Here is a 15,975-nt window from a genome sequence, read left to right on the forward strand (position 1 = left end):
TTTTGGTTATGTCTTTCTGTTCATCTTTTATTCTCTTGCTCTCCTTCTTTGTGATTTGATGGCTTTTTTTAGTGGTATGCTTATATTCCTTTTCCTTTATTCTTTGTATATTTACTATAGGTTTTCCCTTTGTGGTTACCATGAGGTTTACATATAACATCTTATATCTATACAGCCCACTTTTATGTAGATAATTTAGGTTTGATTGCATTCTAAGGCTTAATATTTTTACTCCCTGCTGCCATGTTTCATGTTTTTGATATTTCTTTATATATCTTTTCATCTAACTCATCCCTTAACTAATTCTTGTAATGAGTTGTTTTCACTACTTTTGTCTTTGAACCTTCATACTAGCTTTTATAAGTGTTTAATCGACTGTGTTTACTCTATATTTATAAATGTCATAAATTTCCTTTTCTTATGGCTGTTTAATTTTCTGTTGTGTGGATAGCCCACAATTTATTTAACCTTTCCACTACTGATGGGCATTTAGTTTATTGCCAGTCTTTTTCTGTTAAAAACAAAGCTGTAATAAGTTACATTGGATTCCAAGGGCTGACATTTCAGAAAGTTCTGTAGGTACTTAAATATATGTTGAATGAATGACTGAATAGAAGATAAATGGCTAACAGAGGAGCAAGGAGGGATGTGAAAGGATGAGACTGGAGTCAGGGTGACTGGTTTGAGGCTCTTGCAGGTTTCTGGGAATAGAAGGAGGGGAGAAATCCAGCAAGATGGAGTGACCTCTGTAATGCTGGGATTAGGGAACAGGAGTAGTCAAACATGATTTCTTAGAGTAATAGTAATACATTGAACAAATAATAAGACATTTATTACCCATATGTCATAGAAAAAGAGCTCCATTTTCATTGGGAAATAGATGCACAGAATTAAAGACAGTCACTAGTAATGGAAGTCAATGGAAATAGTAGGATTCAGTGATTGTTGATTGCTACTTTCTGTTTCTTTTAATCTTGTTTTTCTAGGTCTTCTGCTGTTATTGATAAGTCACATTCTTTCTTTTTATTCCAACTAGTTTTGTCTCTTTGGCTTTCTTTTTTTCCCTCCTCAATTTGAACCCTTATTTTATAGATTAGAGGCTTCACAATTCTTACGCTGCTGGGAGGTCAATGAATTGTTTTTTCACTCAGCTGATTAGAAAGTAAGATACTGTGTCTACAGATGGTATGATTGTGTTCTTTTTTTAAAAAATTAAGATAGAATGACATAACATAAAATTCAGCCTTATAACTTGAACAACTCGGTGTTTCCCAGCTCATTCACAAGGTGTCAACCATCATCAGTAATTCCAGAGCATTCCATCACCCGCCCCCAAAACCCTATATCCATTAGCAGTCATTCCTCATTTTTTTTTCCCCTCCAACCCCTGGCAACCACTAATCTACTTTATGTCTCCTTGGATTTATCTGTTCTGGGCATTTCATATGAATGGACTCATATAATATGTGGCCTTTTATGAGTAGATTATTTCACTTAGCATAATGTTTTCAAGGTTCATCCATATCGTAATATGTATTGTTAATTCATTCCTTTTTATGGCTGAATAATATTTCATTTAGTGCATATACCACATTTTGTTTATCTGTCATTTGATGGACTTTTGACTATTCTGAATATTACCGCTATGAACATTTGAAGAAGTTTTTTTCATGGATGTTTGTTTTCATTTATCTTGGATATATATATAGGAGTAAAATTGTATCATATGGTGATGCTTTATTTAGATTTTTGAAGAACCAAGAGACTGTTTTCTAAAGCAGCTGCATCGTTTTACATTCTTACCAGCAATGTATGAAGGTTGCAATCCCTTGTCAACACTTGTTATTGTCCATGTTTTGGGTTATAGCCATGCTAGTGGGCATGAAGTAGAATCTCTTTTTAGTTTTTACTTACATTTCCCTAACAAGTCATGATGTTGAGCATAGGCCTACATTTCTTAACTGAATATTTTTGGTGCAATCCTAGGCACTATATTTAGTGCTGGAAATACAGATATGAACAAGGCAATCCAATGGTCTCTTAGAGTTTAGAGTTTATGTGAGACAGTATATAGGAGCAAAGTAATTGCAGTTAGAGTTTTAATAAGGAATCAGTTAAGGACAAGGACATAATAAGAATAAGACATGGCCCCTTATTAAACTTTTTAGATATTCTATTTCAGTGATTTAAGTATTTTCTGTTTTACTGGAGATGCACATTCACTCAGTGGTTTTTAGGAATATTACATATGGCATTTTTGCATTTGATTTTAAAAGTAATTCAATGAGAAATTATAAGAAATGAGATCATATTAAAGGAAAAACATACTCAAATGTATAAAGAAGTAGAATATCTCCTTGCCTTTGTACTTGAGCCATCAGCAGCTTGGTGACTGTTGTTCCAGACCTGTTTCCATGGCATGTATCAAGTAGAGTTTGGACTAAAGAACTACTTGCCAAGAGGATTTTAATTTCTTTCTTTTTTTTTTTAATATTTTATTTATTTATTTAATAGAGAGCAGGAGCGAGAGCAAGAGAAAGCACAAGCAAGGGAAGCAGCAAGGGGAGAGGGAGAAGCAGGCTCCTCACTGTGCAGGGAGCCTAATATGGGGCTTGATCTCAGGAGCCCGAGATCTTGACCTGAGCCAAAGGCAGATGCTTAACAGTTTGAGCCACCCAGGAGCGAGCCCACCCTTCCTTCTTTCCCTCTTTCCTTCCTTCCTTTTTAATATTTATTTATCTCTACACACAATGTGGGTCTTGAACTTGTGACCCATAGATCAAGAGTCACATGCTCTTCCAACTGAGCCCACCAGGCATAGCAAGAATTCTCATTTCTTTTTGAGACTAATCCTTCCCTTTCTTGGGTGTGTGGAGTGATTTTACTGGTTGTGCAGTGATTTCTGTGGTGGGTATGTAATAACTTTTGGGTGCTTACTGTGTGCTAGGCACTCTGTCCTTGAAACAGGCCCACTTTGGCTGTGACGGCATGACTCTCCGTCTTCCCTTTCGCTGCAGATGGTCCTCATCCCTGCCGGAGTGTTTACAATGGGCACAGATGATCCTCAGATAAAGCAAGATGGGGAAGCACCTGCCAGGAGAGTTGCTATCGATGCCTTTTACATGGATGCCTATGAAGTCAGTAATGCTGAATTTGAGAAGTTTGTGAACTCAACTGGCTATTTGACAGAGGTAATAGGGTTGGGATGGGAAGGAAGAACTTGTTCTTTTCTAATGTTGATTAACCATTTTTTTTATTATGTGCCCAGTACTGTGCTCTGCAGCTTATATATATTTCATCCAGTTCTCATAGCAACACCAGGAGGCCGGTTATTTTTCAGGTAGCAAACTGAGGATTAGAAAAGATACTTGCCCTGAGTTGCCAAGCTGGCTAGTGGTGGAGCTGGGATTCAAGCCTGGCTAGTGAGATGCCAGGGTCTCTTTTCTAACCATTATGCTGTAATATCAATGCTGTAATATACCAGAGAGTGCCACTGTCTTCTTAGGCTTTTTGACATAGCAGATAGGATCTAAAGTAAGGCCACTTTTTCCTCTCTAAAAATTGCACTTTGGTTGTTCAAGAAGCATTACATATTTCCTTAAGCAATAGATAGAAAAGTATAGCTTTTCAAATTTTGTGGTTTTTTTCATTTATTCTTTTGTTTTAGAGAGAGAGAGAGAGAGAGAGAGAGAATGAACGTGTGGTTGGTGGGGGTTGAGAGGGAGAGGGAGCGAGAGAATCTTAAGCAGGTTCCACGCCCAGTGCAGAGCCTGATGTGGGACTTGATCTCATGACTCTGAGATTATGACCTGAGCTGAAATCAAGATTCAGATACCCAATTGACTAAGCTACCCAGGCACTCCTGTGGTTTTATTTTAATGCCTGACAACTCATAAACTCTCCTGTAGCAATTCCAAGTTATTCTCTTGTCACTGAATCCCAAAGCAAGGTTCTGCAAATGGATGTTTCTTCTTCTTCTTCTTCTTCTTCTTCTTCTTCTTCTTCTTCTTCTTCTTCTTCTTCTTCTTCTTCTTCTTCTTCTTTTTTTTTTTTTTTTGATGTTTCTTCTAAAAGGGAGTAAGAAGAAGGGGGCTTTTAGTTTATGAAACTTTCTCTAAGTGTCTAAAATATACTGTTTTGGGGGTGCCTGGGTGGCTCAGTCATTGAGCGTCTGCCTTTGGCTTGGGTCATGATCCTGGGGTCCTGGGATCAAGCCCCACATTGGGCTCCCTGCTCAGCTGGAGGCCTACTTCTCCCTCTCCCACTCCCCCTGCTTGTGTTCCTTCTCTTGCTGTGTCTCTGTCAAATAAATAAAATCTTTAAAAAATAAAATAAGAGGGGCGCCTGGGTGGCTCAGTGGGTTAAAGCCTCTGCCTTCGGCTCAGGTCATGATCCCGGGGTCCTGGGATCAAACCCCGCATCGGGCTCTCTGCTGAGTGGGAAGCCTGCTTTCCTTCCTCTCTTTGTGCCTGCCTCTGCCTGCTTGTGATCTCTGTCTGTCAAATAAAATAAATAAAATCTTTAAAATGAAATAAAATAGAGTAAGATAAAATACACTGTTTTGTAGGCTTGTCATTTTCTCTCAGCAAAGGACTTTACCTTTGCCTTCAGTTTGTGGAATCCTTGTTTTATTTCCCCCCACCCAGCTCCCAAAAGGACATTTTTTCCCTTTTAAATAAAAAAGTAATTGCTGAAAGCAAAAATGTGTTCAAATTTGGTTTTGCAGCATCACATTTCTTCGGAATTTCCTAAAATATACAAAGCAGTTTTCTCTTTTGTACCTGTTTATAGGAATTAAGCAGAAGACCCTCTTCTTTTTGTTTCATAGGATACTTTTAGGTCAGTCTCCTAGATAGTCTACTTAAGGGAGAAGACAAGCTTCCCTCAGACTAGGGTTCTTCGTAAAGAAGACAGAATAAACAGCATTTAGGGCATTCAGGAATGTGGATGGGGAAGAACGACATCTGGCTTTTTACTACCCTTTCACGCAAGTATGGCATTTCCTTCAGTTATGAGACAGATGACAGTAATAGTAGCAGTATTTATAACTTTGTCACCAGTAGAAATCACAAACATTTTTGGCACGTTATTGTTATTGTAGATATCTTGAAATATTGTTTGCATTCATCCTTCCTTTAGAAATGATAATTTTGAGACCTTCCACTAGATCTTATTTAATATATTAATAAAGAGCATGTATATATTGCTATACTATACATTTATTACTATTTTGAGATAACTGGTTTTCTTCATAAAAGAAAATATTTATTTATGTATTTAAACATTTAAACATTTCATTCTGAGAAGGAGGCCCCGAAGCTTCATCATTCTGCCAGGAGGGTTCAGGGTACGAAAAGTGTTAAGAACTCCTACTTTGGATAAATGTTTCATATTTTTAGTATACTTCACGGTTTTTTTCTATCTCTCCAACTTTATTTTATATTATACTCCACTTACCATGTTCAAGCCCAGCTGGTCTTGTTTCGATTCCTTGAAAACTCAGCGTTCTTTTCCAGCTGGAGGTCTCCGCTCACATCCCTGCCCTCCTTGGAATTTCCTTCTCCCCATGCGCATCTCCCTTTTACTATGGCTGATCCCTTCTCATTCTGAGTCCTTGCAGCTGAATGGCCCCTTCTCAAGGAGACCTCTTCTCCCCACGCTATTGAAAAGAGGCTTTTCTTGATACCCTTTACCTTACAAGGTCAAGTAAAGTTATAAGTATTTTCTTCCATCCTTTCTTTGACTTGAGTTTTGTCTGTGCCCCCACATGTAAGTGCTATTAAGACAGGGACTGTGCTTACCTAATACTGACCTTGTATCTCTGTCATTTAGTTCACACTCAGGCTGCCCAAACAGGGCAACATGTTTGGAACTTGTTCATTGGATGAAGGGATGGTTTGGGTGCTTAGGCACTTTCCCACAAAGGAAAGAGGAGGAAGAGCAGGGGTGAAGAGAAGATGAGAAGCTCTGATCAGGGAAAGGAGTTCGAGGTATTTTTGTAAGGCCTGAACTACAGGAATCCAGTAAGCAGTTCATATCATTTAGTGAGGACAGGACTGGCCTGGATGGAGGTGGAGATGGGACGGTCATTTGAAGTACATGCTGCTGGTCATTATAGCAGTGAGATTGGAGGAAGTTGTCTGTCAGTAGGTCAGTGTATCTCAAAGTGTGATCTCTTGGACCACCAGTCACCAGCTGAGCTGTTGACATGTGCAGGTTCTTTGGCCTCACCCTGGACCTCCAGAATCAGAAATTCTGGGGTTGCGGGGCAGTAACGTATAGTTTGGTAAACTGGCCAGGTGATCTCCGCTACACAAAGCCTGAGAGCCACTGGTGAAGAGAAAGAAGAAGCAGGGCAGAGCACTAGGGAGCAACAGCATTCTAGGGGCTAGAAGAAGAGCCCTGTATTTCAGGAGATGAGTAAGAGGTTAGAAAGAGGAGGGAAACTAGAAGAATAGAGTCATGGAGATGAAGGGGTTAATGTGGGCCTTTGCAGTATGAGGTCGATGCAACAGATAAAATGAGATAGATGAGGACTCGAGGCAGTAATGTTAAATGAAAATAATAAAAATACAGATTTCCATCTGTTGCTTCAATTGGCCACTTGAGATTTATAAACACAGTTGATCCCTTTGGGGAGCCAGAGTCTATCAGAATATCAGCCAACAATGTCATTCAGTTCTTTTAGCTAGATTGCAGGAGCAGAGCAAAGGACAAAGGTTGGTTATGTAAACTGACCTGTAAAGAATCCTGTTATTTTCCAAGTCATTTGAAATACTTGTGGAGATGTGTTTCCATCAACAAGAGCAATCACATTCTCAAAAGCTAATCTCTTCCAGTCTGCATTCTTATCAGCTAAATGAGCCTGAAAAGACCGTGATCTCTGTAAGTGATTGATATTAACCTGTTTTAATAGGAAGCCAGATGCTTTTAAGTCATCTCCGAATCCTCTGGGAAGTCATAAGAATAACTAAAGTTCATTTGGACTAGAAGAATCACTTTTACGCACAGAGAAAACTCTCCATGTGAAACACGTTGCTACAACCATTCTGGACTTTTATTTCCTTCTTTCCTTTCAGGCCGAGAAGTTTGGTGACTCCTTTGTCTTTGAAGGCATGTTGAGTGAGCAAGTGAAGACTGATATCCAGCAGGCAGTAAGTAATGTCCAACCAGGCTCTCATATTTCTCTGCTGTTTGTTGGAAAGGGGCTGGGTTAAAACTCGAAGCCATAAGGGCCACAACTCCTCAGCCCCCTAGCCCCTCACCAGTCCTGCTCCAGATGGGCCCACAAAAGCAGGCCTGTGGGTCAGGGCCCCACGCCTTGAGGAAAATGACACAAGTCCAGGATGGAGCGGAAAGTGTCAGGTCTGACTTGAGTTTCTGTCTTCTGTACCCGAGTCACACATTTTGTCGCTATGGAGGGCTTAGCCGAGCCCTGGACATTTCTGGGTTTCTTCACTTGTAGTCATTTTAGAATGGAGGGTTAAATGTGAATTTTCTTTAACTTCTGTAAGTCTTGATCTCCTCAGGCGTGAGTGTGGAGAGTTTCCTATTTAAACTGATTCATGAATTCCTACAGTTGGAGAAGCATTCATGAAAGGGAACTTGCTCTGGATATTCATAGGAAGGTGAGCCTGGGAGCTGGCCTGACTACCCAGGGTATACCTGCTTTAACAAAGAGGATCTAGGGAATGTGAATTAGGTGTGTTTTTCTCAGGAGTCATGGAAGCAGTGGACTGAGCTTCCATAAGCACCTTTGTGGTGAGCGGAACTTTGGATTTCCATATGTTCAAGAATTTGTTTACATACAAGTCTCATAAAGAGGTGGAAAATAGGGGTGCATGGGTGGCTCAGTGGGTTAAGCCTCTGCTTTCAGCTCAGGTCATGATCCCAGGGTCCTGGGATCGAGACCCACATCGGGCTCTCTGCTCAGCGGGAAGCCTGCTCCCTCCTTTCTCTCTCTGCCTGCCTTTCTGCCTACTTGTGATCTCTGTCTGTCAAAAAAATAAATAAAATCTTAAAAAAAAAAAAGAGGTGGAAAAACAAAAAATTGTGGATAAGCTAGGAGTTTGAGGGTTCAAAAAAACAAAGAGGGAAGGAAATGCAGAAGAGGCTGGAGGTAGTAAGAGAAGAGAGGAAATGGGGTCAGCCTTCCTTTCAAGGGAGACTGATTAAGATACAGAGATTGAAGACAGGAATTCAACCCTAATCTTCCTTTGTTGCACAAGTTCCCTTTCAGTTGCCTGAGCTTGGTCTTTATGTGTTGGCCTCACTCTTCTTGTTCTTCTCTCTTGTAAGCAGCAGTGCCAGAAAAATGAAACCGTCCGGCTCCTGTTTTTCTTTCTCTTCAAATGATTGTAGCCAAGGTGGTCAGGGAGAGAGGAGATACAACCAGACTTGCTCTCGATTCATTTACAGGAGAATCAGGCCATTTTTTAATATGTATTTTACATAAATGTTTTTAAAACACGACTGAGCTATTTGAGAGTTTTTTTGCTCATTACAAGTTTTTATTTTATTATGTAGTCCGATACACCTTTTTTTTTTTTTAAGGGGCTTTGAGGTCACATTGGCCTAGTGTTGATGAGCCAGCAGCTCAGGATGTGGTGCCTTGTTTTAAGATACAGAGTTCAGATGATGGAGGGCCTTTGTACTCATTTTTGTAATTTGTTCTTTCGGATACAGGGCCTCTTGTCACTCGAGAACCTCCAAGCACATTAGGCATAAAGGCAAAGGCAGATTATTGCTAGGCTCTGAGGGTGCCCTGTAAGTACCCAGCGAAGTGTGTGTGCTTGTAACCAGGACGATAACAAGTAGTTCTCACAGGAGCCTAGTGCTCATCTCTTGCTTAAATGCTCATAATGGAAAAGCAAACCTTTTAAGTGTGTTTAGAAAGGGCTGGAATGAATAAAATGCATCTGTTGATGATTTGAGAGTGCTAAGTTTTTGTTTTTCAATCCCTTCTTAGGTCTAACATACCCGCATGCATCACACCTTTTTTTTTTTTTTTTTAAATATTTTATTTACTTATTTGAGAGAGAGAGAGAGAGAGCATGAGCAGGGGCAGGGGCAGAGGGAGAGGGAGAAACAGGCTTCCCGCTGAGCAGGGAGACCAACAGGAGCTCCATCTCAGGGAGTCCCCAGACCCTGGGATCACAGCCTGAGCCCAAGGCAGGTGCTTAACCACTTAACCTACCGAACCACCCAGGCACCCCTACCAGACCTTTTATTAACCTGGTGTTTCCAGAAGCACAAGACAGGGATGGTCCAGGAGAAGACTTGAAGTGAAACAGGAGGTGAGTTCAGGTAGTATGTGGCAAAACCTAAAATAATCCTGAATCACGGAGTGAAAACATTACTCCCTTTTCAGATCTCTTTCAAGACCTGTGTAAGTCAGGACAGAGTCTCATTTCAGGCGGAGCATGTCAATAACACTCAGCAGCACTTGTTAGTCTCCTGTTAAACAGACAAAATCGGCCTTGGAACCTTCCCCAGGCTACAGTAGCTAACTAGAATTTAGTAACATTGTTTACTTCCATGCAATTATTTTGTAATATTGTTTATTTTCATATAATTATTTTAAAAGTTTCATATAACTTTTATGTAAATGTAAATTATTTTAAATGTCATAAATCTTTTGGTGACAGGTTATACCAGTGATACAAATTTTCCATTAAAAAAACAAAACAAAACAAAACAAAACAAAAAACAACACACATACAGAAAACCACACAAAGCAAATGTTTAGCTTACTGAGTTATCCTGAGGTGAACATGCTTGTAACCATCACCTGAGTCAGGAATTAGAATTTCTCTGCCTGCCCCAGTAAGCCCCTCCATGAGCCACAGCCTTATTGCCCTTTTCTTTTCCTAGAGTTGCCATTATCCTGCTTTAAAGTAAATCCTTCCTTGAATTTCTTTATAGTATTATCACCAAGTGTACATCCCAAGGCTGTGGTTTAATCCTATCCATTTGAGGGTAAATTTGTGTCTTTTTCAAGACTCTTTTAGGGCATCTGGGTGGCTTAGTCAGTTAAGCCTCTGCTTAAAGCTTAGATCATGATCCCAGGTCCTGGGATCAAGCCCCATGTTGGGATCCTTGCTCAGCAGGGAGACTGCTCTCCCTCTCCCTCTGCCATTCCCCTTGCTTGTGCTCTCTGGCTCTCTCTATCTTGCTGTGAAATAAATAAGAAAATCTTAGAAAAGAAAAACAAAACAAAAACTCTTTTAACCTTTCCCTTGCGCCATCCTCCTCCCCGATTTTTCTATCCCTAACAATTTATCTCTGGAAGAATCCAGGGTGATTAACCTATGGACTTTCCTGCTGCAGCTCACCTGTTTTCCCTCTTCTCTGCATTTCTTGCAAGCTGGTAGCTGGATCCACAGGCCTGATCAGACTCCAGTTCGAGCCCAATGGCAAGACCTCAGATAATGGCATTGGCTGTGCACATTGTTCTTGGGTTTTTGATGTTATTATTCAGTTATTCTGTCTGGTTTTATGCATACATTTGGCGAGATCCAAAAACGATGCTACTGTGGCTGTCATCTTAGGTAGTTTTTTTTTTTTTTTTTTTTTTTTTTAATTTTAAAGATCTAAGGCAAGACATTGAACTGGCTTTTAGGGTTTGCTGACAAAAATATCTGAAACTGTGTGAATTTAATGGTTTAAAACAGCTTATGTGCATGCTGAAATTTTCTTCGTTGTGATTATTATTTGAATGCCTAATTAATTTTAATTAATTTTAATTAATCTTAAAAGGTATATAGCTATTAAATCCTAGAAAGGATGAAGGCTAGTTTTGGTTGCTGTGTTGTTTTTGTCTTGGAGTATTGGTATTTTACTCAAGATAACCTATTGTTGAAATAAAGGTAGTGTTTAAAACATTTAATATTTTAAAAGTATACTTCATTTTAATAAGTATGTTATTAAAATAGCTCATAAATCTTTGACATGAGGGATGGCCATGAGGTGGGGAGAAAACAGTTGCTCTTGGTGGGAGCCTGAGAAACAATGATTATCTCTTGGTTTGTGGTTTGACACTTTCTGAATTTGCTAACACTTTAATGAAACAAATTTTTGAATAGGTGTCCTTGATAAAAGAGGAGGCTAGGTTATTTTGAGAAGTTCTTTTTAACTGAAAACCAATTTCCGTGAGGAATCAGAATTACCAACTCATCTTCTTCTTCTTTTTTTTTTTTTTTTTAAGTAAAACACAGTTTTGGGACAGCCATATCCTGCCCAAGTAAATGCTGGCTGCAGCGTTATTTGGATGGTGCTGGACCAGGACAAAAGGCAGGAAATAATGCAGCCTGATGGTCTCTTACATAATCACCAGTGGGTGAAGACTCCAAGCTAGAAAGAGAGCCGCTAGTAAGGATGTGATTCAGTTACCTAAATGCACATGGATTGTGATGACAAATGCCTTGGGGCCCAGCAAGATTCTGAGGTCATACCTCAAAAATAATTTTTAGAAAAGCTTTACTAAGTTAAATAATATAAGCCAAGCCAGAAACTCTTCAGAAAGGCAAGTTCTAGTATGTAGGAAAAGTAAATTAAAATAACTCAAAACATGTGCCTGGTGGATAAATTGCTCAGCCTCATTTTTGATGTTAGAAGTTTTACTTTTCTGGTAGCTTAACCACCATTTCCTTGGACAACCTCAGTTCAGCTTGAAGAATTTTCATTTTTACCAAGACTTTTTTTCTCAAAATGATTTGGGGGCTTGTTTATTCAGAAAAGCCATGAGGAAAAGATCACAGCCTTTGAGTGAAGGAGACCTGATTTTAAATCTCCACTCAGCCGTTCACCAGCTGGTTTTGAGAAAAGTCCCTTCTTTGCTGCTTTTTTTCTTTTGGACTTCTCAAGTTCGCTGCTTCGTTTTGAATGTTTGGGGCCATATTTTTTAAGCATTTGATCTACGGATTTCTTTCTAAATGATCTCTTTAGTTCCACAAGTTTTGTAATACATTTGTAATTGCTTGTATCTTAATATTTTCTAATGTCCATTACTGTTTCTCTTAGTGATTCTGTTCGTTTTTGCTTTGTATCTTTCAAAACTTTGCTGTTAAGCTTGGAAGTGTAACTGTGGAAGTGTGGAAGTATGTCTTTCCTGTTGAATTTTGACATATAGGGATTCTCCTTTTGTCTAATATGTTTTATCTTCAGATCTATTTTTTATTATCTGTGTGGGTGTATAAGTTTTCTTTTGTCTAATACATACTTTTTCATCTCTTCATTTTCAGTCTTTCTATATCTTTATGTTTTTAGGTATATCTCTTGTAAAGAGTATATGACTGTTTTTACAAAGTCCATTCTGACAGTTTTTGTCTTTCAGTCAAGAGATAGTTTATTTGTGTTTATGTATAGTTTATTATGATTACTGATATACGTGGCTTTATTTCTTCCATTTTATTCTTTGCTTTGTCTTTATGTTTTTTCTCTTCTTTTTTCTTCAATTTCTTGCATATTTTTCCATTTCTTTCTTATTCTAACTTGACTTATCTCCTTAGAAGTTAGATACTGTATGTCTCTTCATTTACTAGTTTATCTATTTTAATGCTCACATTTAAAGTCCAAATTTTAGTCCCTTAATACTAGGACCTTGCTGGAATCATCCCCATCCAACTTCTTTATTTCTGATACCCACTATTTCATTCTAATTTGTTCTCTTCCTCCAGTGCTTAGTTATTAATCCATTTCCGTCTAAACCTTATTTGGTTGCTGCTATCATTACTACCATCTCTGCCTTCCTTTCTGCATCTCAGACAGAATGTATCTTTTGACTACAGGACATCTTTAGGTAGTAAATGTTCTTGTTATTAATTGTTTAAAAATATCTTTAATTGTGTATTATTATTGAAAGATATTTTCACCTAGTAAAAACTTAAGGTTGGCAGTATGTTTTCTCTGCACACTGAAAGGATGATTTCACTGCTTTCTGTCTTCTCTTGTTGCCATTCATACACAGTCTGTTTCTGTTCCTTTGTAGGTAATCTGGTTCTGGATGCCCCCTCCTTTTTTAAGATGTATTTATTTATTTGAGAGAGAGAGAAAGAGTGTGTGTCCATGTGTGATTGCACAGGTTGGGGGAAAGGGCAGAGGGAGAGGGAGAGAACTTCAAGCAGACTCCCTGCAGAGTTTGGAGCTCCTGGCCCCAGCCAGGCTAATCCCATGACCTTGAGATCAAGACTTGAGCCCAAATCAAGATTTGGATGCCTAACCAACTGAGCCACCCAGGTGCCCCTGACTCTGGCTGCTTTTAAGATTAAATCCTGTCTTTGTTATTATATAGTTGGTCTATAATATTTATAGGAGTTGATTTCTTTAATTTACCTGGCCCGAGTGTCAGTGGGCATCATAGATCTGAGAACTGACATTTTTTTTAAACGGCTCCAGACTATTCTTGACCATTATTGTTTTGAATACTGCCTTCCCTCGTCCTCACTTCTCTATCTCCTGGGGACTCCAGTTAGACATTGGTCAGCCTTTGTCAGTCTCTCTTCTATGTCTCTTAAACCCACTTTTGAACATATAGATGTGTATTCCATTTATTTTTTTAAAGATTTCATTTATTTATTTGACAGACAGAGATCACAAGTAGGCAGAGAGACAGGCAGAGAGAGGGTGGGGGACGCAAGCTCCCTGCTGAGCAGAGAGCCTGATGTGGGGCTCGATCCCAGGACCTTGGGATCATGACCCAAGCCGAAGGAAAGGCTTAACCTGCTGAGCCACCCAGGCACCCCATGTATTTCATTTTAATTTGTTGCTTTTTGGCTTTATCTTTAGTATTATTAATAGTTGCTGTAAGGATTACTATATGTATACCTAATTTCTCATAGTCTGTCCCAAGAGTTAATATATATTTTTTAAGATTTTATTTATTTATTTGACAGACAGAGATCACAAGTAGGCAGAGAGGCAGGTAGAGAGAGAGGGAGGAAGCAGGCTCCCTGCTGAGCAGAGAGCCTGATACGGGGCTCGATCCCAAGACCCTGAGACCATGACCTGAGCTGAAGGCAGAGGCTTTAACCCACTGAGCCACCCAGGCACCCCCCAAGAGTTAATATTTTAACACTTCAAGTAAATGTAAGTGCCTTGTAAACATATATGTTCCTTTACCCCCTGCTGTAGTTGTCATAAGTGGTGTGTCTACATGCATTGAAAAGGCTTGAGATGATGTTACATTTTGCTTGCAACATCCACACACACACGTGCGTACACACACACACACACACACACACATTTTTAATTTAAGGAAGAGATATATTGGGGTGCCTGGGTGGCTCAGTGGGTTAAGCCTCTGCCTTCGGCTCAGGTCATGATCTCAGGGTCCTGGGATGGAGTCCTGCATTGGGCTTTCTGCTCAGTGGGGAGCCTGCTTCCCCCTCTCTCTCTCTGCCTGCCTCTCTGCCTACTTGTGATCTCTCTCTCTGTCAAATAAATAAATAAAATATAAAAAAAAAAAAGGAAAAGAAGAGATATATTATATTTACCCAGACCATTTCTGTTACTTTATTCCAGAAGCACCCTGTTTTCGTTGGGTATCGTTTCCTTTCAGCCTAAATAATTTCCTGTAGCATTTCTTTGAGAACAAGTATTATATCTATGAATTCTCTTGGTTTTCCCTCATCTGAGAATGTTTTTACTTCCCCTTCATTCCTAAACGCTATTTTCACTGAGTACAGGGCTCCGGGTTGGCACTCTTTTCTTTCATCACTTAGAAAATGTACTTTCATTTTTTTCTGGTCACATGTTTTCAGCCATTTGAATAACTGTTTTCTTATACATATTGGTATTATTAATTTCTGGCTTCTTTCAAGATTTTAAAAAATCTTGTCTTTGTAGTTTGATTATGATTTAAACATTTGGACATTGTTTTCTTGGATATTAAAGAGTATCCTATTTGTTGAGGTGCCTGTGTCTGTGGATTTGTGTCTTTAATCACATTTGGGGAGTATTCAGCCATTATGTCAAATTTTTTTTTTCAGCATTCATGTCTCTTGTCTTTTTAGAACTCCATTGCATGAATGTTAGATATTATCCTGCAGGTTCCTGAGGCTTTGCTCATTGTTTTAAAATGGTTTTTTCTCTCTGTTCTTCAGATTGTGTACTTTCTCTGGATATGTCTTCAAGTTTCCTCCTTTTTCTGTCATTTTCATTCATCCAGTCAGCTTTTTTTTTTTTTTTAAAGATTTTATTTATTTATTTGACAGAGTGAGATCACAAGTAGGCTGAGAGGCAGGCAGAGAGATAGAGGAGGAAGCAGGCTTCCTGCCAAGCAGAGCCTGATGCGGGACTCGATCCCAGGACCCTGAGATCATGACCTGAGCCAAAGGCAGAGGCTTAACCCACTGAGCCACCCAAGTGCCCCCATCCAGTCAGCTTTTAATTTCAGATATTGTATTTTGCAGTTCTAAAGTTTCTTTTTAAAATATAGTTCTCGTTTCTCTGCTAAGAATGCCTATCTTTCTTTCTGTTCATTTTAAGAATATTCACCTTTACTTCATAGCTGATGGTTATAACAGCTGCTTTAAAATCTTTGATAATTCTAACATCTGTGTCATCAGAGGGTAGGTACTGGTTCATTTTCTTTTCCCTTCACTATTGAGTTTCAGGTCCTGTTTTGATTCTCAGGAGAACATTGACTTTTTTTTTTTTTTTAGGCTATCAGTCTGTTAACATGGTAGGTATAGACCACAAGCTTTGCCTTGACTACTGCTAGTAATGATTTTGTAGTTCTGTTTGTTCATTCCTTTTACTCCAGCACAACCCCGTGGTTATTTTTTTTTTCTTCACTGTAACTAGCATTTTGCTTGTTTTAATCAATTTCTTGTAAGGATAATAATGCCTACCTAGTCGAGAGTATTGTAAAGACCAAATTAAGTAATGTGTGAAGAACCATCTAATACAGTACTTAGCACATAAAAAGTCTTTTAGTAAATGTCATTATTGTGGCTTCTTCCAGTGCACTGTCTC

The 15,975-nt window shown here is 39.0% G+C and overlaps 1 protein-coding gene across 2 annotated transcripts in view; it reads left to right on the top strand.

The window, feature by feature from the left end:
• The window catches only part of SUMF1 (sulfatase modifying factor 1), a 105,095-nt gene that overhangs the window by 15,251 nt on the left and 73,869 nt on the right, over window positions 1-15,975 (top strand). For both annotated transcript variants that reach the window (XM_082728896.1, XM_082728897.1), the window contains exons 2-3: window positions 3,018-3,191; window positions 7,080-7,154. In XM_082728896.1, the coding sequence (XP_082585022.1) occupies window positions 3,018-3,191; window positions 7,080-7,154 (249 nt within the window). The remainder of the gene's footprint in view (window positions 1-3,017; window positions 3,192-7,079; window positions 7,155-15,975) is intronic.

This window comes from Mustela nivalis (genome assembly GCF_964662115.1).
Source record: "Mustela nivalis genome assembly, chromosome: 1".
Classification (NCBI taxonomy): domain Eukaryota; kingdom Metazoa; phylum Chordata; class Mammalia; order Carnivora; family Mustelidae; genus Mustela; species Mustela nivalis.